This window comes from Mobula birostris, chromosome 3, assembly GCF_030028105.1.
Source record: "Mobula birostris isolate sMobBir1 chromosome 3, sMobBir1.hap1, whole genome shotgun sequence".
NCBI classification, from domain to species: Eukaryota; Metazoa; Chordata; class Chondrichthyes; order Myliobatiformes; family Myliobatidae; genus Mobula; species Mobula birostris.
In genome coordinates this window covers 10,131,141-10,155,404 of record NC_092372.1, presented here as the reverse complement: position 1 = coordinate 10,155,404, position 24,264 = coordinate 10,131,141, and the positions used below count along the sequence as shown (strand labels likewise).

Genomic DNA, 24,264 nt, shown 5'->3' with positions numbered 1-24,264 from the left:
CATCTGACTAGATTTTCCACCTCACTAGTCACCCATGGTTCCTTCACCCTACCATTCTTTATCTTCCTCACTGGGACAAATTTACCCATAACATCCTGCAAGAGATCTCTAAGCATTCACCACATGTCCATAGTACATTTCTCTGCAAAAACATCATCCCAATTCACACCTGCAAGTTCTAGCTTTATAGCCTCATAATTTGCCCTTCCCCAATTAAAAATTTTCCTGTCCTCTCTGATTTTATCCTTTTCCATGATAATGCTAAAGACCAGGGAGCGATGGTCACTGTCCCCCAGATGCTCACCCACTGAGAGATCTGTGACCTGACCTGGTTCATTACCTAGTACTAGATCTAGTATGGTATTCCCCCTAGTTGGCCTGTCCACATACTGTGACAGGAATCCGTCCTGGACACACTTAACAAACTCTGCCGCATCCAAACCCTCGGAACTAATCAGGTGCCAATCAATATTAGGGAAGTTAAAGTCACCCATGATAACAACCCTGTTATTTTTGCACCTTTCCAAAATCTGCTTCCAAATCTGCTCCTCTGTATCTCTGCTGCTACCAGGAGGCCTATAGAATACCCCCAATAGAGTAACTGCTCTATTGTACTTATGTACTTATAAGTACATCCATGTACTTATCTAAACCTCTCTTAAATGTTGCAATCGAACCTACTTTATCACTTCTGCCGGCAGCTCATTTGGCACTCCAGCCACCCTCTGAAATATTTCTTCCCCTTAATTATTTCACCTTTAACCCATGACTTCTAGTTCCAGTCCCACCCAACCTCAGTGGAAAAAAGCCTGCTTGTATTTACCCTGTCTTTACCCCTCATAGCTTTGTATACTTCAATTAAATCTCTCATTCTCCTGTGCTCCAGGGAATAAAGTTCTGACTTCTTTAACCTTTCCCAATCACTCAGGTTTTTTTTTAACGGCATCTGATCCATTGGTTGTGACTTTGCTCAGTTCTGCCATGTTGGTTTTGTGGGTTAGACGAGTGTCACAGCTTCGCTCGGCTGGTGCCTCACCATTCCTATGTAAGCTTGATGGTGATCTCAGCCTACCTTCTTTCACTCCATACTGAGTTCAGCTGGACTCATTGAAAGACACGTGGAAAGAGTTCAAAGATAATTAAAATTGAAAGGCAAGGAACTACTGGGTCATGTGAAAAGAACAAGGACATCAGAGGAGCAGCTCAGACAAAGCATGTTCTCGTCCCATGCAATATCTTTGCACAGTACCTATTGAGAGACGAATCATGAGAATGTTAAATCATGAATTTTCCAAGAAACGACCGAATGCTGTGAAAAATGAAATACAGTTCATTGAAGCCTATTGAATATTGACAGGCCTAGACAGAGTGCATGTGAAGACGATAAGCCATGATGGAATGGTGGAGCAGATCCCATGGACTAAGTGGCCCAATTCTGCTCCTACGTCTTATGGTTCGAGAGGAATGCAATATGAGCATGTGATACTGGATCTGCTATTAAGGAATGAGACAGGGCAGGTGAGACAGTTTGTGTAGAGGAACACTCTGCATCCAGTGACCACAATGTCATTAGCTTCAAAGTAAATGTGCAAAAAGATAGGTCTGGTCTGTGAGCTGAGATCTAAATTGGAGAAAGGCCACATCTACTCTATCAAGGCCTTTCACCATTCAATGAGGTCACCCCTCATTCTTCGCTATTCTAGTGAATACAGGCTAGAGCCTGAAAGCGCTCTTCATATAACAAGCCCTTCAGTCCTGGAATCATTTCCGTGAATCCCCTTTGAACTCTCTCCAGTTTTCTCTTGAGGCTTTAGCTTTCTGAGGCTTCAATGAGGAGAGGATTCACTCAGAGAAAGAAAAAGAAGAGAAAAGCTCAAGGTTAAGTTGTTTTTTCTTTCCCTTCTTTGTGTCTGCTCAGTTTAGACAGTAGAGATGCCAGGCAGGATAGCTGAGTGCTCCTCTTGCAGGATGTGGAAAGGGAGGGTCACTTCCAGTACCACTGACAACTACAGCTGCGAGAAGTGTATCCAGTTGCAGCTTCTAACAATCCGCATTAAGGAGTTGGAGCTGGAACTGGATGAACTCTGGATTATTCAGGCGGCTTGACGGGTGATAGATAGACCATTAGACAATAAAACACTGTAACAGAATTAGGCCATTCAGCCCATCAAGTCCACTCTGCCATTTCATCATGGCTGATTTGGATCCCATTCAACCCCATACACCTGCCCTCTCACCATATCTCTTGATCAATCAGGAATCCTCAACTTCCGCTTTAAATATACCCATAGAGTTGACCTCCACCATAGTCTGTGACACAGTATTCCACAGATTCACTGCACGTTGACTAAAAGTATTCCTCCTTACCTCTGTTCTAAAAGGGCTCCCCTCAATTTTGAGGCTGTGCCCTTTAGTTCCAGATACCCCCACCATAGGAAATATTCTCTCCACATCTACCTTATATAGTCCTTTGAATATTTGGTAGGTTTCAATGAGATCCCCACTCATTCTTCTAAATTCCAATGGGTACCGGTCCACAGCTGCTAAATGCTTCTCATATGTTAACTCCTTCATTCCTGGAATCATCCTCATGTACCTCCTCTGGACTCTTTCCAATGACAATACATTCTATCTGAAATAAGGGGCCCATAACTGTTGACAGTACTCCAAATGTGGCCTGACTAGTGTCTTATAATAGGACATATAGAGAGGTAGTTACACCGAAGGTGCAGGACACAGGAAACAGGGTGACAGTCAGGAAGGGAAAAGGGGTTAAGGAGCCAGTGCAGAGTACTCATGGCCATCCCCTCAACAACAGGTATATCACTTTGGTACATTCAGGGGAGATGACCTAACAGAGGAAAGTCACAGTGGTCGGGTCTCTGGCACTGAGTCTGCCTCTGTGACTCAGAAGGGAAGGGGTGGAGAAGAGGCACAATGTAGTGATAGGTGATTCATTAGTTAGGGGAACGGACAGGAGGTTCTGTGGGTAAGAATGATGTCTCCCAGGTGCTAGGGTCCAGGATATCATCATTCTTAAGTCAAAGGGTGAACAGTCAGAAGTCATGGTCCAAGTAGGTACCAATGACATGGGTAGGATGAGTGATGAGGTTCTGCATAGGGAGTTCAGAGATTTAGGTGCTAAGTTAAAGGGAAAGACAACGAGGGTTGTGATCTCAGGCTTGATACCCGTGCCACGTGCTAGTGAGACTAGAACTAGGAAGGTTATACAGTTTAATATGTGGCTAAAGAGTTAGTGTTGGAGGGATGGCATAAGATTTTTGGATCCTTGGTCTCTCTTCCAGGGAAGGTGGGTTATGTACAGAAGAGAGTATTTGACTCTAAACTGGAGGCGGACCAATATCCTAGTGGGAAGGTTTGTTAATGCTGCACAGTGGGGTTTAAACTAGAGTTGCAGGGGGATGGGAACCAGAGTGCCAGAACAGCTAGCAGAGAGGTTGAAGGCAGATGTTGGTAAGACCTCAAAACGTTGAGCATGGTGTGACTAGTGTCGTGAGCTGCATATATTTCAATGCAAGAAGTATCATAGGAAAGGAGGATGATAGCACTAAAGATGAGGTAGCTGCTTTACAGAGGCAATGGGTAGTGAGAAGAAGCTGTTGTTAGGGCAAAATTGTAGTCAACAGGATGAACTGCACCATAAAAGGCAATTTGGAAGGCAAAGGATATATACATCCTAATGAGGAAGAAATATTCTAAAAGGAAGATGACACAACTATGGCTAACAAGGGGAGCCAAAGCCAACATAAAAACCAAAGAGAGGACATATAATAGAGTAACAATTAGTGGGAAGTTAGAGGGTTGGAAAGCCTTTAAAAACTAACCAGAAGACAACTAAAAAAGTCATTAAGAAGTGTAAAAGAGAGGCGAAAGTGGTTATCGGATGCTGGAAAACGATATTGGAGAGCTAGTAACAGGGGACAAGGAAATAGCAGTTGAGCTGAATAAGTATTTTGCATTAGCCTTTATTGTGCAAGACACTAGCAGTATGCTGGAAGTTTCAGGTGTCAGGGATCATGACGTGTGTGTAGTTACCATTACTAGGGAGATGGTTCTTAGGAAAATGAAAGGTCTGAAGATAGATAAGTCACCTGGACCAGATCGTGTACACCCCAGGGTTCATAAGTAGATGGCTGAAGAGATTGTGGAGGCATTAGTAATGATCTTTCAAGAATCACTAGATTCTGGAATGGTTCTGGAAGACAGGAAAATTGCAAATGTCACTCCACTCTTCAAGAAGGCAAGAGAGGCAGAAGAAAGGAAACTATAGGTCAGTTAGTCTGACTTCAGTGGTTGGGAAGATGTTGGAGTCGATTGTGAAGGAAGAAGTCTTGGGGTACCTGGAGGCACATGATAAAATAGGGCATAGTCAGCATGGTTTCCTCAAGGGAAATTCTTGCCTGACAAATCTGTTGGACTTCTTGAAAGAAATAACAATCAGGATAGACAAAGGAGAATCAGTTGATGTTGTGTACTTGGATTTACCAAAGGCCTTTGTCAAAGTGCCTCATATGATGCTGCTTAACATGCTACGGGCCCATGGTATAACAGGAAAGATTCTAGCATGGATAAAGCAGTGGCTGATTGGCAGGAGGCAAAGAGTGGGAATAAAGGGAGCCTTTTCTAGTTGGCTGCTGGTGACTAGTGATGTTCCACCCAGGTCTGTGTTGTGACTAATTGTTTTTTACATTATATGTCAATGATTTGGATGATGGAATAGATGACTTTGTTGCAAAATTTGCAGATGATATGAAGATAGATAGAGGGGTAGGTAGTTTTGAGGAAGTAGAGAGGCTACAGAAGGACTTAAACAGATTAGGAGAATGGGCAAAGAAATGTCAGATGGAATACAGTATTGGGAAGTGTATGGTCATGCACTTTGGGAGAAGAAAAGAAAGGGTTGACTATTTTCTAAATGGACAGAAAATGCAAAAAACTGAGATGCAAAGGGCCTTGGTGGTCCTTGTGAATGATTCCCTAATAGTTAATTTGCAGCTTGAGTCTGTGGTGAGGAAGGCAAATACAATGTTAGCATTCATTTCAAGAGGACTTGAATATAAATGCAAAGATGTAATGTTGAGTCCTGCTGAAGGATTTTAGCTCGAAACATCAACTGTACTTTTTTCCATAGATGCTGCCTGGCCTGCTTAGTTCCTCTAGCATTTTGTGTGCGTTGCTCGGATTTCCAGCACCTGCAGATTTTCTCTTGTTTGTGATGTAATGTTGAGACTTTATAAAGCACTGACGAGACCTCACTTGGAGTATTGTGAGCAATTTTGGGCCGCTTATCATAGAAAGCACGTACTGAAACTGGAGAAGGTTCGAAGGAAGTTCATGAAAATGGTTCCAAGATTGAATGCCTTTTTATATGAAGAGCATTTGATAAATCTGGGTCTGTATTTGCCGAAATTCAGAAGAATAATGAGTGATATAATTTAAATTTATCGAATGGTGAAAGGCCTTGATAAATTGGATGTGGAGAATAGAGGAGTGTCTTTTTAGAATGGAGATGGGAATGAATTTCTTTAGCCACAGGTAGTTGTGGAGGGAAGGTCTTTATGTATGTTTAAGGCATTTTCATGCCTTGTTTGGTCAGGGCATAAAGGGATAGAGGGAGAAGGCAGGAGATTAGGGTTGAGAGGAAAATTGGATCAGCCATGATGAAATGGTGAAGACTCAATGGGCCAGATGGCCTAATTCTGCTCCTATATCTTATCGCCTTATTGTCTAAAAGGATTGCAAGGGACAAAATTAGTCCTTTGGAAGACCAGAATGGTAATCCATTTTGTGGGGCCAAAACAAATGGAGGAGATCTTAAACCAATTACTTGCAGCTATTTTAACTCAGGAGGTGGACACAGAGTCTACAGAATTGAGGCAAAATGGCATCAACTTCATGGACCCTGTACAAATTATAGAGGAGTAGGTGTTTGCTCTCCTGAGGCAAATCTGGGTAGATAGATCCCCAGGGCCCGGATTGGTGTTCTCTTGGACCCTATAGGAGGCAAGTGCAGAAATCGGCGGGGTCCTCGCAGAGATTTTAAATCATCCTTAATGACAGGGAAGGTACCAGAGGATTGAAGGACAGTCAATGTTGTTCCACTGTTTAAAAAGGGCTCCAAATATAATCCAGGAAATTATAGGCCAGAGAATCTGACATCATTTGTGGAAACATTATTGGAAGGTATTCTAAGGGACCAGATTCATAAGTATTTGGATAGACATGGACTGATTAAGAATAGTCAGCATGGCTTCATGCGTGGTAGGTCATGTCTAACCAATCTTATTGAGTTGTTCGAGGAAGTTACAAAGAAAGTGGATGAAGACCAGGCAGTGGATGTTGCTTATATGGATACTGGCAAGACATTTGACAAGGCCCCGCATGGGAGGCTGGTCAAAAAGATTCAGCTGCTCAACATTCAAGATGAGGTAGTAAATTGGATTAGATATTGACTTTGTGGGAGAAGCCAGAGAGTGGGAGTAGATGGTCGCCTCTCTGACTGGAGGCCTAGTGGTGTCCCACAGGGATCAACGCTGGGTCCGTTGTTGTTTGCCATCCATATCAGTGATCTGGATGATAATGTGGCTAACTGGATCAGCAAATTTGCACATGACACTAAGATTGGGGGTGTAGTGGACAGCGAGGAAGGCTATCATGGCTTGCAGAGGGATCTGCATCAGCTGGAAAATTGGGCTGAAAAATGGCAGATGGAATTTAATGCAGACTATTGCGAGGTTTTGCGCTTCAGTAGGACTAACCAGTATAGGTCTTACGCAGCCAACGATCGGGCACTGCGAAGTGTGTTAGAACAAAGGGATCTGGGAATACAACTCCATAACTGTTGAAAGTGGCGTCACAGGTAGATAGAATCGGAAAGAAATTTTTTGGCACATTGGCTTTCATAAATCAATGTATTGAGTACATGAGATAGGATGTTATGTTGAAGTTGTATTAGATGCTGGTGAGGCCTAATTTGTTGTATTGTGTGCAGTTTTGGCCACCTACCTACAGGAAAGATGTAAACAAGGTTGAAAGAGTACAGAAAAAAATTTACAAGAATGTTGCGGGGTCAGGAGGACCTGAGTTGCAAGAAAAGATCGAATAGATTAGGACTGTATTCTTTGGAATATAGAAGATTGAGAGGAGATCTGATAAGGATACAGAAAATTATGTGGAGTATTGACAAAATAAATGCAAGCAGGCTTTTTCCACTGAGTTGGGTGGGACTACAACCAGAGGTCATGGGTTAGGTGTGAAAGGTGAGGGTTAGGAGAGTGTGGAATGAGGTTCCAGCACAACTGGTGCATGCAAGCTTGATTTCAATGTTTAAAAGAAGTTAGGGTAGGTACGTGAATAGTTGGGGTATGGAGGGCTCTGGTCGATGGATGCCGGCAGTTTAAATAGTTTCAGCTTGGACTAGATGGGCCGAAGGGCCTGTTTCTATGCTGTACTTAGAAACATAGAAACATAGAAAATAGGTGCAGGAGTAGGCCATTCAGCCCTTCGAGCCTGCACCGCCATTTATTATGATCATGGCTGATCATCCAACTCAGAACCCTGCCCCAGTCTTCCCTCCATACCCCCTGATCCCCGTAGCCACAAGGGCCATATCTAACTCCCTCTTAAATATAGCCAATGTACTGGCCTCAACTGCTTCCTGTGGCAGAGAATTCCACAGATTCACCACTCTCTGAGTGAAGAAGTTTTTCCTAATCTCGGTCCTAAAAGGCTTCCCCTTTATCCTCAAACTGTGACCCCTTGTTCTGGACTTCCCCAACATCAGGAACAATCTTCCTGCATCTAGCCTGTCCAATCCCTTTAGGATTTTATACGTTTCAATCAGATCCCCCCTCAATCTTCTAAATTCCAACGAGTACAAGCCCAGTTCATCCAGTCTTTCTTCATATGAAAGTCCTGCCATCCCAGGAATCAATCTGGTGAACCTTCTTTGTACTCCCTCTATGGCAAGGATGTCTTTCCTCAGATTAGGGGACCAAAACTGCACACAATACTCAAGGTGTGGTCTCACCAAGGCCTTGTACAACTGCAGTAGTACCTCCCTGCTCCTGTACTCAAATCCTCTCGCTATAAATGCCAGCATACCATTCGCCTTTTTCACCACCTGCTATACCTGCATGCCCACTTTCAATGACTGGTGTATAATGACACCCAGGTCTCGTTGCACCTCCCCTTTTCCTAATCGGCCACCATTCAGATAATAATCTGTTTTCCTATTTTTGCTACCAAAGTGGATAACTTCACATTTATCCACATTAAATTGCATCTGCCATGAATTTGCCCACTCACCCAACCTATCCAAGTCACCCTGCATCCTCTTAGCATCCTCCTCACAGCTAACACTGCCACCCAGCTTCGTGTCATCCGCAAACTTGGAGATGCTGCATTTAATTCCCTCATCCAAGTCATTAATATATATTGTAAACAACTGGGGTCCCAGCACTGAGCCTTGCGGTACCCCACTAGTCACCGCCTGCCATTCTGAAAAGGTCCCGTTTATTCCCACTCTTTGCTTCCTGTCTGCTAACCAATTCTCCATCCACATCAATACCTTACCCCCAATACCATGTGCTTTAAGTTTGCACACTAATCTCCTGTGTGGGACCTTGTCAAAAGCCTTTTGAAAATCCAAATATACCACATCCACTGGTTCTCCCCATCCACTCTGCTAGTTACATCCTCAAAAAATTCAATGAGATTCGTCAGACATGATTTTCCTTTCACAAATCCATGCTGACTTTGTCCGATGATTTCACCGCTTTCCAAATGTGCTGTTATCACATCTTTGATAACTGACTCCAGCAGTTTCCCCGCCACCGACGTTAGGCTAACCGGTCTATAATTCCCCGGTTTCTCTCTCCCTCCTTTTTTAAAAAGTGGGGTTACATTAGCCACCCTCCAATCCTCAGGAACTAGTCCAGAATCTAACGAGTTTTGAAAAATTATCACTAATGCATCCACTATTTCTTGGGCTACTTCCTTAAGGACTCTAGGATGCAGACCATCTGGCCCTGGGGATTTATCTGCCTTCAATCCCTTCAATTTACCTAACACCACTTCCCTACTAATAAGTATTTCGCTCAGTTCCTCCATCTCACTGGACCCTCTGTCCCCTACTCTTTCTGGAAGATTATTTATGTCCTCCTTAGTGAAGACAGAACCAAAGTAATTATTCAATTGGTCTGCCATGTCCTTGCTCCCCATAATCAATTCACCTGTTTCTGTCTGTAGGGGACCTACATTTGTCTTTACCAGTCTTTTCCTTTTTACATACCTATAAAAGCTTTTACAGTCAGTTTTTATGTTCCCTGCCAGTTTTCTCGCATAATCTTTTCTCCCCTTCCTAATTAAGCCCTTTGTCCTCCTCTGCTGAACTCTGAATTTCTCCCAGTCCTCAGGTGAGCCACTTTCTCTGGCTAATTTGTATGCTGCTTCTTTGGAATTGATACTATCCCTAATTTCTCTTGTCAGCCACGGGTGCACTACCTTCCTTGATTTATTCTTTTGCCAAACTGGGATGAACAATTGTTGTAGTTCATCCATGCAACCTTTAAATGCTTGCCATTGCATATCCACCGTCAATCCTTTAACTGTCATTTGCCAGTCTATCTTAGCTAATTCACGTCTCATACCTTCAAAGTTACCCCTCTTTAAGTTCAGAACCTTTGTTTCTGAATTAACTATGTCACTCTCCATCTTAATGAAGAATTCCACCATATTATGGTCACTCTTACCCAAAGGGCCTCTCACGACAAGATTGCTAATTAACCCTTCCTCATTGCTCAAAACCCAGTCCAGAATAGCCTGCTCTCTAGTTGGTTCCTCGACATGTTGGTTCAAAAAACCATCCCGCATACATTCCAAGAAATCCTCTTCCTCAGCACCTTTACCAATTTGGTTCACCCAATCTACATGTAGATTGAAGTCACCCATTATAACTGCTGTTCCTTTATTGCACACATTTCTAATTTCCTGTTTAATAGCATCTCCGACCTCACTACTACTGTTAGGTGGCCTGTACACAACTCCCACCAGCGTCTTCTGCCCCTTAGTGTTACGCAGCTCTACCCATATCGATTCCACATCTTCCCGGCTTATGTCCTTCCTTTCTATTGCGTTAATCTCTTCTTTAACCAGCAACGCCACCCCACCTCCCCTCCCTTCATGTCTATCCCTCCTGAATATTGAATATCCCTGAACGTTGAGCTCCCATCCTTGGTCACCCTGGAGCCATGTCTCTGTGATCCCAACTATATCATAATCATTAATAACAATCTGCACTTTCAATTCATCCACCTTATTACGAATGCTCCTTGCATTGACACACAAAGCCTTCAGGCGCTCTTTTACAACTCTCTTAGCCCTTATACAATTATGTTGAAAAGTGGCCCTTTTTAATGCTTGCCCTGGATTTGTCGGCCTGCCACTTTTACTCTTCTCCTTAGTACTTTTTGCTTCTACCCTCACTTTACACCCCTCTGTCTCTCTGCACTGGTTCCCATCCCCCTGTTGTGAACTAACCTCCTCATGCCTAGCCTCTTTAATTTGATTCCCACCCCCCAACCATTCTAGTTTAAAGTCACCTCAGTAGCCCTCGCTAATCTCCCTGCCAGGATATTGGTCCCCCTAGGATTCAAGTGTAACCCGTCCTTTTTGTACAGGTCACGCCTGCGCCAAAAGAGGTCCCAATGATCCAAAAACTTGAATCCCTGCCCCCTGCTCCAATCCCGCAGCCACGCATTTATCCTCCACCTCATCGCATTCCTACTCTCACTGTCGCGTGGCACAGGCAGTAATCCCGAGATTACTACCTTTGCGGTCCTTTTTCTCAACTCCCTTCCTAGCTCCCTATATTCTCCTTTCAGGACCTCATCCCTGTTCCTACCTATGTCATTGGTACCTATATGTACCACGACCTCTGGCTCCTCACCCTCCCACTTCAGGATATCTTGGACACGATCAGAAATATCCTGGACCCTGGCACCAGGGAGGCAGACTACCATCCGGGTCTCTGGACTGCGTCCACAGAATCGCCTATCTGACCCCCTTACTATCGAGTCCCCTATCACAACTGCCCTCCTCTTCCTTGCCCTACCCTTCTGAGCTACAGGGCCAGACGCTGTGCCGGAGGCACGGCCACTGTCGCTTCCCCTGGGTAAGCTGTCCCCCCCAACAGTACTCAAACAGGAGTACCTATTGTTAAGGGGTACAGCCATCGGGGTACTCCCTATTACCTGACTCTTCCCCTTCCCCCTCCTAACCGTGACCCACTTGTCTGCCTCCCGTGGCCCCGGCGTGACCACCTGCCTGCAACTCCTCTCTATCAACTCCTCACTCTCCCTGACCAGACGAAGGTCATCGAGCTGCAGCTCCAGTTCCGTAACGCGGTCCCTTAGGAGCTGCATCTCGGTGCACTTGGCGCAGATGTAGACGTCCGGGAGGCTTGGAGACACCGAGAACAGCAAACTGCCCTCACACTCATACTGCCCCTCTCCTCAAATAGCAACAGAAAATGAATGCCAAACCTCCCTCGCCTCGCCCGTTTCCGCCTAAGCCCGTTGAGCTGAAGCCTTTAAGCCTTCACTCTGCTCCCGGCTCACTCCGCAGCCCGCAAACTACGCTGCCCGCTCTATGAGGCTCTGTTCCTTTTAAATCTGCCGTGCTGCACAGCCCGACGTCACATGCCTGCGCAGTCCCGCCTCTCAGAACGCCGTTGGAGAAAAAAAATAACGAAAATTTCAAAATTTTCTCTATGACTCTATGACAAAAGGGGATTTAAGGATTCAGGTGAGTACATCTTTAAAAATTAGTGGGTAAGTACAGAAATTATTTTTACAGCTAATGAAATTCAGGCCTTCATTGGCAGCACTTGGAAAACAAATGTTAAAAATTGCAATAATTATATTTCTGGTCACACTGCATTTGCAGAACTGCATTTGGTTCTGGGAACCAGAGTGTTTATTGATATTGAGCTCTTGTGGTCCTGAGAAGCAAATGTAGGTCCATCTGGAAAAATTACTTCGATGGATTAAACAGGTCCTGTCCACAATGATTAGTTATATAATAAAATAATTTTTATCTGATGCATGGTAGGAGCCGAAAAAGTAATTTATTTTCAAATGACATCTCCTCTTTTTCCATTGAACCAGCACTGTTATTCAAATGGGTTCTGCTTCAGATGAATACATGCTGAAATTTTACTGGAGCTGATGAAGTTGGAGATATTAATGCCAAGACACATCCTTTGAACTCAGAGATAGTGTTAAATATTTCAAGTATAATAAGAGGTTCAAGTAATCTTGATATTCATTCTGTCATCACCAATGACTTTTACCATTCACCAGCCAGAGAAGGTCATTTATATCCTTCAGACTGGAATTATTTTTTTTTCCCTGTTTTTAAAGCGGTGTAGTTACTTACTTAACTCCAGATGCTGAAAATGCAGAGCAGCGCAAACAAAATGCTGGAGGAGCTCAGCAGCTCGGACAGCACGTGAAACCGACTAAATAGTCGATGTTTTAGACCGAGGCCCTTCATCTGGACTGGAAAGGAAAGGGGAAGATACTAGAATAGGAGGGGAGGGGAGGGGAAGGAGGACAAGCTGGAAGGTGATAGGTGATAGGGGAAGGGGATGAAGTAATAAACTGGGATGTAATGTTGTTTTACTTTCTTTGATTTCTTTGAAATTCAGAAAAGTAAAGTTTATCGAAATGGTACTTTGAGGAAACTGCACAAATAAATAAGTTTGAAAAAGAGTTCAGAGAAAATTTACAAAGATGTTGCTGCGACATAAGGACTTGAGTTATAGGGAAAGGTTGAATAGGTGAGGACTTTATTCCTTGGACTGTAGGGGAGACTTGAGAGAGGTATACAAAATGATGAGGAGTATAAATACGACGTGGGGTGGAGATACAGCTCGACCAAAGGAGGTGTAAGGTGCTCCTTCCCACCACTAGCCTGCAGATCACCCTTGAACAAAGTGTATCACTTGCTTAGCCCCTGATCAGGGTCAGGTGAAGCCACGGGCACAGGTGGTGGATGGTCGTATGAGCAGCTGGTACATATCACAAGTCCTGTTTATGCAACCACTAATGCCAGGTAGACAATCTCTGAAGAGTATTGATAATGACTGGGGCCACCAGTCTTGTAAAGACACTGCCCAGAAGAAGGCAATGGCAAACCACTTCTGTAGAAAAATTTGCTAAAAACAATCATGGTCATGGAAAGACCATGATTGCTCACATCATACGACATGGCACTTGAATGAATAGGTTAAATGCAAGCAGGATTTTCCCACTGAGGCTGGAACTAGAGAGTATAGGTTAAGGGTGAAAGGTGAATTGCTTCAGAACAACCATTCTAGTTAACCATCCCCATCCCCCCCATGTATTACCTCTGTCACTGAACCGCTCTATAAACAGTTTAAACCTCTTTTCATAATGCTGTTTACATTGCAAGTACATGGCGAAGGAGGCGTGTAGCTTTCGAGATAAGGTGGACAAACTCATGGCGCAATTAGAGATTGGTCTGTGTGACATTATGGGCATCACTGAGTCATGGCTGAAAGAAGGTCATAGTTGGGAGCTAAACATCAAAGGATATACTCGTATTGAAAGGACAGGCAGGGAGACATAAGCAGTGGTATGGCTCTATTGGGAAGAGAAGGAATTACATCTTTAAAAAGAGGAGACATAGGGTCGGATAATGTTGAATCGTTGTTGATGTAGTTAAGAAATTGCAAGAATGAAAAAAAACATTATGGGAATCATATATAGGCCTCCAAATAGTAGCCAAGATATGGGGTTAAGATTGCAAAGGCATGTAATAAGGGTAATGACACAATTGTAATGGGGGGGGGGACTTCAATATGCAAGGGGAATGGGAAAATCAGGTTGATGTTGGATTGCAAGAGAGTTGAATGCCTACAAGATGGCTTGTTAGAGCAGCTTAAGCTTGGGCCTACTCAGGGAAAGGCTATCTTAGACTGGGTGTTGCTAATAACCTAGATCTTATTATGGGGCTAAACGTAAAGGAACCTTTAGGAGCAGAGATCATAATACGATTGAATTCATACTGCAATTTGAGAGGGAAAAGCATGACTCACATGTATCAGTATCGCAATGGAGTTAAGGGAATTACAGAGGCATGACAGAGGAGCTTGTCCAGGTGATTGCAGAATGATTCTGGTGGGGATGACGGCAGAGCAGAGGTGGCTGAAGTTTCTGGAAATAGTTTACAAGGCACAGGACAGACATGTCCCACAAATGGCAGGGGTAGGCAACTGTGGCTTACAAAGGAAATTAAGAATTGCATAAAAACCAAGGAAAGGTAAGGTAGCAAAAGTGAGTGAGAAGTTCGATGATCGGGAACTTTTTAAAATCCAACAAAAGGCAACTAAAAAAGCTATAAAAAGGGAAAAGATGAAATATAAAGGCAGACTAGCCAATAATATAAAGCAGGATTTGAGAAGTTTTTTCAGTTATATAAAGGGAAAAAAAGAGTTGATAGCTGATATTGGATCACTGAAAAATGATGCTGATACAGTAGTAATGGGGGCAAGGAAATGGCAGACAAACGTAATGGGTACTTTGCATCTGTCTTCGCTATGGAAGACACGTGGGTGTCAGGGAGCAGGAGTGAGTGCCATTGCTATTACAAAGGAAAAATACAAGGCAAACTCAAAGGTTGTAAGGTGGATAAGTCACCTGGGTCAGATGGACTACATCCCAGAGTCCTGAGAGCGGTTGCTGAAGAGATAACAAATGCATTGGTCATGGTCTTTCAAGAATCACTTGATTCTGGCATGGTCCCGGAGGACTGGAAGATTGCAAATGTTACTCAACTCTAAGAAGGGAGGAAGGCAAAAGAAAGGAAACTATAGGCCAGTTAGTCTAACCTCAGTGGTTGGGAAAGTGTTGGAGTCTATTAGTAAGGATGAGATTTTGAGGTACTTGGAGACTAATGATAAAATAAGTCAAAGTCAGCACGGTTTCTGTCAAGGGAAATCACGCCTGACAAATCTGTTAGAGCTCTTTAAGGAAGTAACCAGCAGGATAGACAAAAGAGAGGCAGTGGATGCCATTTAATTGGATTTTTAGAAGGCATTTGACAAGGTGCCACACAAGGTTGCTTAGCAAGATAAAATCCTATAGCCTTACAGGAAAGATACTTACATGGATAGCAGAATGACTGAGTCAGGAGACAGCAAGGGGGAATAAAAGGGGCCTTTTCTGTTTGGCTGCTGGTGACTAGGGATATTCCTCAGGGGTCAGTATTGGGACCGCTGCTTTTCACATTGTTTGTCATGATTTAGATAATGGAATTGATGGCTTTGTAGCAAAGTTTGCAGACAATATGAAGATAGTTGGAGGGGTATGTAGTGCTGAGGAAGCAATACAATTGGAGCAGGACTTAGACAAATTGAAAGAATGGTTAAAAAAGTGGCAGATGGAAGACAGTGTTAGGAAATGTATGATAATGCATTTTGGTAAAAGGAACAGTAGTACAGACTATTATCTAAATGGCAGAAAATTCAAACATCAGAGGTGTACGGGGACTTAGGAGTCCTCGTGCAAGACAGACAGAAGGTTAATTTACAGGTTGAGTCTGTGGTAAAGAAGGAAAATGCAATGTTGGCATTTATTTCAAGCAGGATATAATATAAAAGCAAAGAGATATTGCTGACCCTTTATAAGACACTAGTCAGGCTGCACTTGGACTGCTGTCAACATTTTTGGGCCCCATACTCATAAAGAATGTGTTGTCGTTGGACAGAATCCAGAGGAGGTTCATGGGGATGATTCTGGGAATGAATTGGTTAACATATGAGAAGCATTTAGCAGCTTTGGGCCTGTATTCACTGGAATTTAGAAGAATGTTGGGGGGGATCTAACTGAAACCTACCGAATGTTGAGAGGACTAGATAAGATGGATGCGGAGAAAATGCTTCTTATGGTGGAGCTATCCAGAACTAGCGGGTACAGCCTCAAAACTGAGGGGTGACCCCTTAGAACAGAGGTAAGGAGGATTTTTTTTTTTAGGCCGAGTGTAGTGAATCTGTGGTGGAGGTCAAGTCCGTGGGTATATTTAAGGTAGAAGTTAATTGTTTCATGATCGGTCAGGGCATCAAATGATATGGCAAGGAGACAGGTGCATGAGGTTGAGAGGGATCCAGGATCAGCCAAGGTGGAATGGCAGAGCTGATTCAATGAGCTGAATGATGTTTTTCTGATCCTATGTCTTATGGTGTTATGGTCTTATGGCACAGACTAGATGGGCTGAAGGGTCTGTTTCTGTGTGGTAATTTTCTATGACTCTATGACCGTATGCTGTTGTGCAGGTTTCTAAGAAAGTTGGCTGGTAGGTTGTTCCAAGCGTCTTGGAGAACTTGCTACGGTTGTTCTGTGGACTTTGGCTGCCTTAGGTCATCCCAGATAACCTTGATGATGTTGAGATCAGGGGTCTGAGAACACCATATCACCTGAAACCATATAAAAAATCTGGGGTGTCTGAGACGTCTGCGCAGTATTGTAGATGGTAAGGAGGGTTTTCCCATGGTCGGCTTGCAAAGACAAATGGACATAGTTTTCAGTGAAAGATCGGGTAATTGGCGGGATTCTGAGAAGGAATTCTTCAAAGCAACATGCACAAAATGTTGGAGGAACTCAGCACATCAGGCAGCATCCATGGAAATGCATAGACATTTGACATTTCAGGCCAAGACCCTTCATCAGGACGGGAAAGGAATGAAGAAGCCAGAATAAGAATGTGGGGGAGAGAAGGAAGACAAGCTAGGAGATGGCATTTTTCAAGATTCCAGATTCAAGATTGTTTACTGCCATTTCTCAGTACACATATGTACTGAACCATTCAGACAGAGGGTGGTTGGAGACGGAAGTGTACTGCCTGAGGAGATGATCGAGGTAGATACTCTCAAAACATTTAAGAAGCAGCGTGTTAAGTACATGTATCAAGTAACTGATCACAGGACATTTCAAATTCACTTGTAGTTGATGAAATGCACTCCATCTCAAGACAAACTTCCATGGCTAATTCCCATCAAAGAATATTCTTACTACATACTAGGTACTCTACATTGCCACCAATTACTGTTGCCCACAATGCATCAGAACATACAGATCCCAGATCGGTCGCTACAGCCAGCTAAGCTCGCACCAATAGACAACTCCTTAGGGAGAACATCATACTCGACTTGAGTGATTTGAGGGTGTGCCACGGTAGCAAAGCAGTTAGTGTGAAGCTGTTACAGCTCGGACTGTTCTGGAGCTCAGAATTCAGTTCCGATGCTTTTTGTAAGGATGTTCTCCCCGTCTGACCACATGTGTTTCCTCCAGTTTCCTCCCACAGTCCACAGATGTTACAGTTAGCAGGTTAATTGGTGATTGTAAATTGTCCTGTGGTTAGGCTAGGGTTAATCGGTGGGTTGCAGGGCAGAGCGGCTCATTGGGCCTGAAGGGTCTGTTCCATGCTGTATCTCTAAATAAAATCAATAAACTACTACTACTACTACTACTACTCCTCCTCCACATAACAAGGCCTGTATACTTGTATGTGTAGCATCAGCTGACAGATGATGCCTCCTCTATCTATCCAAGTGGAACCTACCTGACAATGCCCGGGTAGTGGCACTTTCATACAGAGGGACTCCCTGTCCCACGTTGTTAAAGGCCTTCAAAGAAATAACGTAGTGGGAACTCGGCTCTGCGAAGGAAAACATGTGATTAGCTTCAGCTTTTCTTATTCTTCTTCATAGTGAGACACTAAGCCACCAAGCTAAGTAGTTTGGAATACAATCTAGTTAATTATGAATTTTAAAAACGTTTTTAAGAGGTTTATACCAAAGTTTAACCTGTAAATTTATCATAAATATTATATTTCAATATATATTAAGTTAATTAATAATATATACTGTATTATATTTTAAATATATATGAAATCAATTAAAACACAGGTAATATATCAATATTCAAGATTGTTTAATGTCATTTGTAGTAAAGGGAATAAAATAAATGTTACTCTGGATCCAATGTAGCACAAGAAAAGCACAGAGAACACAATAATAATCAAAAATAACACAATGACTATAAATACATAAGATAGCTTATATACATTGATTGATCGTACGTCCATAGGGTGATGTTAGGCACAGGAGTGTCTGTACACAAGGTGACTGACAGGAAATAACAAAGTAGTGGTGTCGAGGGGTGTGAAACACTTAACGATATTGAATACCAAACGGTGGATACAAAATAGGTTGATGCTCTGGTAATGCAAAGTGCCACCTTTAATATTTCAGCTTTAATATTTTACAGAAGCCTTAGCCACATACATAGCTAGGTTGCCTAAGATTCTTGGACAGTACTGTAATAATTTTATGTATTGAACTATCCCGCTGTCACAAAAAACAAATATCATGACATATAGTCATAGTCATACTTTATTAATCCCGGGGGAAATATGTGAGTGATGATAACCTGATTATGATATAGGTCTGTTTTGTGGACTGAGAGTAGGAAGGAGGCAGGGAGAGGGGAATCATGGTTGGGAAAGGAGAAGGGGGCCAAAGGGGAGGGAGCGGGAGACACCAGAGAGACATTCTGTAATGATCAATAGACCAATTGTTTAGAAACAAATGACCTTGCCTACTGTCTCAGGGCTGGGTGTGTCTACACCCACAGCACTCCCTGCCCCTGACACTCCTTCTCTTCCACCTGTCCCACACCACTCCCACAGCACTCCACCCTCTCCATTCCCAACATCCTTTGCTCCCGTCAGATTTACAAACTCGCTCTCTGCTCCACATTGACAAATACAGTACTGTGCATAAGTATATACATATATATGCTGTGTGTCTCTGTGTGTTAATTTATATATTTATATTTAATATTAAAACATTTTATATCCACAGAGTATAAAATGTTCAAATATTCAACATGAAGCATCAAGGCAATATAGATTTATGTACAATTAGATCAATTAGTACCCATTACTGCCAGGTTTCACCAAAAATATCAAATTATTTTACGAGTATAAAGTACGAGCTTGCTTTGATCCAATTTGCAGCTTTAAAACAATTTATTTTCTAAACCCCATAATGAATTCACATCTATTGGTAAATTGCATCCTTTTTAATTTTTTAAGAAATTTCCCTTTATTTGTTCCAGCCTTCTTTGCTGAAGCTGCAATAAACTCATGGTGGTCTGTAATTCAATTATTAAGCCTGGAGACCACGGGAACCTCAGTCACGTGATCATCCATTACAATGAGGGGCTGTACGTTTAGTATAATCGCTGAACAGTGCCAATGATCACTATTTGGGGTTCGATTCCCGCACTGCCGTGAGGAGTTTGTACATCCTCCCCGTGACCGTGTGGCTCTCCTCTGGGTGTTCTACTGTTAGGGGTAACGAATTTGGGATATGCTATGTCGCCGCTAGCAGAGTAGTGACATTTGCCGGCTGCCCCAAGCTTAATCCTCAGACTGTGCTGGTTGTTGATGCAAAAGAATACACTTTACTGTATATTTTAGTGTTTCAATTTACTTTACATGTGACAAATAAAGGTGATCTTCCTTTCTTTCTTGAATTAGGCAGTGATGTTGCCTGCACAAGAAAGCACACTTGCCGCTGGGTTTTCTGTCTCCCACTCTGCCTTCAGAAGATTATCAAAAATCCAGTGATCATGCGAAGAACATACACACTGGTTACTGTCCTACAGAATTTTGTATCTGAGGGATCTGACCTTCCTCTGGAATTCAGCTCTTGTTGTTAAGCAGTAAGTTCTGGAGCTTGGTGTCCCTGACAAACTTCGCACTGAGCATTAGTGGGGAGATATTTGGCGCGCCTTAAATGTAGTTTATAACACCTTCTATCCTTATGAGGATAGGCTGAGCGAGCAAGGGATTTTCTCTTTGGAGCAAAGGCGGATGAAAGGTGACTTGATATAGATGTACAAGATGTTAAGAGGTATAGTTTGAAAAACCTCCATAGATGCATGATGAAGAGTATACTGACTGGTTGCATCAGGTCATGATATGGAAAGCCACCATTAAGCACATCTACTAGGAATGCAGTCACAGGAAAGTAGTATCCATCATTAAGGTCCCCTACCATCCAGGGCATGCTCTCCAGCATCTTGTGTGTGTTCTGTTGAATTAAGATGTTTGGTAAATAAGCTAAGGCTTGTCACATGAGGAGCGTTTGATAGCTCTGGGCCTCTACTCGCTGGAATTCCGAAAATGAGGGGTGACCTCACTGAAACCTATCGACTATTGAAGGGCCTCGATTGAATGGATGTGGAGAGGATGTTTCCTGTGGCGGGGTGTCTAAGACCAGAGGACACAGCCTCAGATTAGAGGGGCGTCCTTTTAAAATGGAGATGAGAAGGAATTTTTTAGCTAGAGTGGTGAATCTGTGGAATTCTTTGCCACAGACAGCGGTGGAGGCCAAGTCATTGGGTATTTTTAAGACAGTAGTTAATAGATTCTCGATTAGTTAGGGCATGAAGGGATACAGTGAGAAGGCAGGAGATTAGGGCTGAGAGAGAAAATTGGACCAGCCATGATGAAGTGGTGTTGCAGACTTGATGGGCCAAATAGCTTAATTCTACTCCTGTATCTTATGGTCTCATTGTCTAAGAGTGACACTCACTAACTCTGCCCACTACCTTATTATTTTCCATCAATCACCCTATCTGGACATAGTATCACTTTATGGACAAACAATCAATCTATGTATATGAGCTTCCTGATGTATTTATAATTACTGTGGTTTTTATCTTATTGTTTTTTTTTGTGCTGCATCGGATATGGAGTAACCACTATTTTGCTCTACTTTTACACATATGTGCAGGAATGACATTTAACAATCTTGAAAGGAGATATATTTTACACTTTAATTATTTAAGGTCTGGGGGTAAATGCCTGTGTAGAATAGTGGAGACGGATTCATATGTTACCTTCACCCTAGAGCAGGGGTTCTCAACTTGGGGTCCACAGTCCCCCTGAGATAACGTAGGGGCCCATGGCTTAAAAAAAGGTTGGGAACCCCTGCCCTAGAGTGACAGTGAAACAAGGAGTCCCCAGGAATCTGACACAGATGACTGGGACACTATTTACAGACAGTACACTTGGAAGGGACAAAGTTTGCAAGTGACCTTTGGGAGTCGTAAGGCATTTGTGAGAAGTGGGAGTGTTTGAGGCAGGATCCCAGGCGTGGGACAGTGGACACAGGAAGCTCCCAGAAGTGTGGCTGTGCTCACAAGGAGTCCCAAGTGCTAGAATGTATTCAAGGAGTCAGCAGGGAGTGGGGCTGTTTACAGAAGGTCATCAATAACATCAGTGTGTTTTCCAAGGGACAGTCGGGAGCGGGACATTGTTCACATGAAAACCTTGCAAATGTCGTTTTCATGATTCATTTGCATTTCTTGATTCAATATTCCATTTTATTTCCCAATTCTTTCAGTTAAAGTGCAACTAGGAAGAATAGTTCAAAATATTTTTCCCTGTATCAGCTGTTTCCCTGTTCCCAAGCAGCATTTTAATACTTAATTTTCATTTAACCGGACAAGGGACGGGGAAAATGAACAATCCCACCTCATCCATTCCTGAAGTCACAGACCCAGGGTCACCGTGGAAACCGGTTATTCCTTTCACCCATATCACATCATTGTAACCCAGCCAATGACCAAGGGTTTTACTAAATATGGAGATGTTGAGGTACAACCCTGACATCACAAGGCCACTATGACACGTCACAATGAGATGCAGCATCATGACTGAATTTAAACTCTGGTCACCTGGAGACCAGATGCAGAGGGGAAAGGTGGATGGATTCGAATGAGTGCTGGGTGGAGAATATTTTGATAGAAAAACGAAGTGTTAGAAATACTCTAGACGTCTGGTCAGCGTGTGCTCCTCTCTGTCGAAGAGGGGAGTATCTTCTTACTTTGTGTCGACAGTATTGTTTGAATTGCTTGAACAGGGGGTTTGAAGGTCTGCTGTGTTGGGAACCAGAGAGGAAAAGAGAGTGTGAATTGTTAGTAGGGGCTCGTGCGGGTCCGGTAATGGTGGAAAAGGCGAGGGGGGGTTGAGGGAAAGAGAGTGGAGAAGGAGCAGGATAGGGATTTGGGATCAGAGGTAGGCAGCTGGGGAGACATGGATTATTGTGAAGGGAGAAATAAAGGGAATGAGGAGATAGTGAGGGGATCGATGATTGAAAACCGAAACAAAGGGAATAAAAGAATAAGAAATGACAGTGGAGAGAGCTCTGAAAGTGAGGAAGATGAACAAGTTCAGAGACAAGGTGTTGCCATAATTAGGTTTAATGAGAAGGCTCAAGGAAACATGAAGAAAATTAACCCGTTTGTGCCAACAACCAATCTGGCAAATAAGATAGGGGAAATAGTATTTGCAAAAGTCCATAATGATGGCAACCTATTGGTAAAATATGAGAATGAGGAACAACTGGAGAAAGCACTCAAGCTGAAAGAGATAGTAAAATGCAAGGTGGAATACTCAAGGAGGGTGGGGGCACGAAATGGCGGTGGATGTAAAGGAGTGATCACGGGGGTACCACTAAGTACAAATATGGAGCAGTTAAAGAGGAATATCAAAGGAGGGAAAGTAATAACTGTTCAAAGGCTGAAAACAACAAAGGAGGGAATGAAAAAGGAAAGTGAATCAGTATTGATTGAATTTGAAGAAGAAAGAATGCCAAGGAAGGTGTTCCTGGGTTTCATGAGTTACCCAGTTAGGGTGTATGTGGCCAAAGCCATTGAGGTGCTATAATTGTCAAAGGTTTGGACACATAGCTAAAAACTGTAAAAGGCAGAGGAGATGTGCTAGATGTGGGGGTGATCATGAATATGGAAAGCACAAAACAGGAGTGCAACCAAAATGCTGCAATTGTGGAGGAGCTCATAATGTGGCATATAGTGGGTGTGAGGTTATGAGACGGGAGAATAAAATTCAAGAAATAAGAGTGAAAAGAAAGATCGCTTATGCAGAAGCTGTAAAAATGTCAAGAGAACAGAATAATGCTCCTAATGAACAGGGAGCAATAGGGATGCGAGAGTTGCAACAAAGAACAAAATGCCAGGATTTATGTAGACAAAAAGGCTCTAGTAACATTCATTGCAGGAGTAATTAATCCTACGGCTGAGGTAAAGTCAAAAGGGATAAAATTCAGCTGGTGGTCAAAGCAGCTGTGAACCATTTCGGGTTAGTAGGACTGACACGGGAAAAAGTGAGGGAGAACCTCCCTAATCAGCCAAGTCAGGAAGTGTCATCTGTTGGTTAATACTAATTATGGTGATTCTTTTGCAATGGAATGCAAGGAGCTTACTGGCCAATAGCCATGAATTCAAGCACTTTATTAAAGAAATAGTTGTAAAACCGGATGTAGTATGTATTCAGGAAACTTGGTTGAAACCAAATTTAGACTTTGTGGTGTATGGGTATACAATGATAAGGAAAGATAGAATTCTAGGGGGAGGAGGGGGTTGTGCAATGTTAATCAAACAAGGTTTACCATATAGGATATTGGAAAAAGGAGATGGTCAGGAATACATAGTGGTGGAAGTGTGGGAGAGAGGGGAGGGAGTGGTTATAATTAACTACAGAGTACTACAATCCATGTAAAAAGTTGGATTTGGGCAGCCTATTAAGGATGCAAGGACAAAACAGACATAAAGTAGTGTGGTGTGCAGATTTCAATGCTCATAGCACAATATGGGGGGATACGATTACAGATTCAAATGGAAAGGTAATTGAAGATTTGATGGTAGAAAGGGATTTGGTGTGTATGAATGATGGTAGAGGAACAAGGATAAACTTAACAGGAACTGAGTCAGTATTAGATATTACGTTAGTGTCTAATACGTTGGCTGGCGTTAGTAACTGGGGAGTTTGGACTGCTTCAACAGTAGGCAGTGATCACTACCCAGTTTTATGTTCAGTGGGTGAAAGAGTTGAAGTAAGACCAGATGGTGGAATCCCAAAGTGCGTGTTTGGAAAAGCAGATCGGGGTAAGTTCCAGAAGTCGAGTGAAGAGGCATTGACAAAGATTGACATTTCTGGAAATATAGATGAATTAAGCAGTCAGGTGACTTCAGCAATTATTATGGCAGCAGAAGGATCTATACCCAGGAGTAAAACTAGGATGAATAGAAAACTGGTACCATGGTGGACAGAGGAGTGTTGTCAGGC

General features: G+C 42.9%; 1 protein-coding gene across 1 annotated transcript in view; it reads right to left on the bottom strand.

Moving 5' to 3' along the window:
- Nucleotides 1-24,264, bottom strand: part of dcc (DCC netrin 1 receptor) — a 1,002,879-nt gene that overhangs the window by 173,522 nt on the left and 805,093 nt on the right. Inside the window, exon 16 of the mRNA XM_072252112.1 lies at nucleotides 17,665-17,760. Coding sequence (XP_072108213.1) covers nucleotides 17,665-17,760 — 96 coding nt within the window. The remainder of the gene's footprint in view (nucleotides 1-17,664; nucleotides 17,761-24,264) is intronic.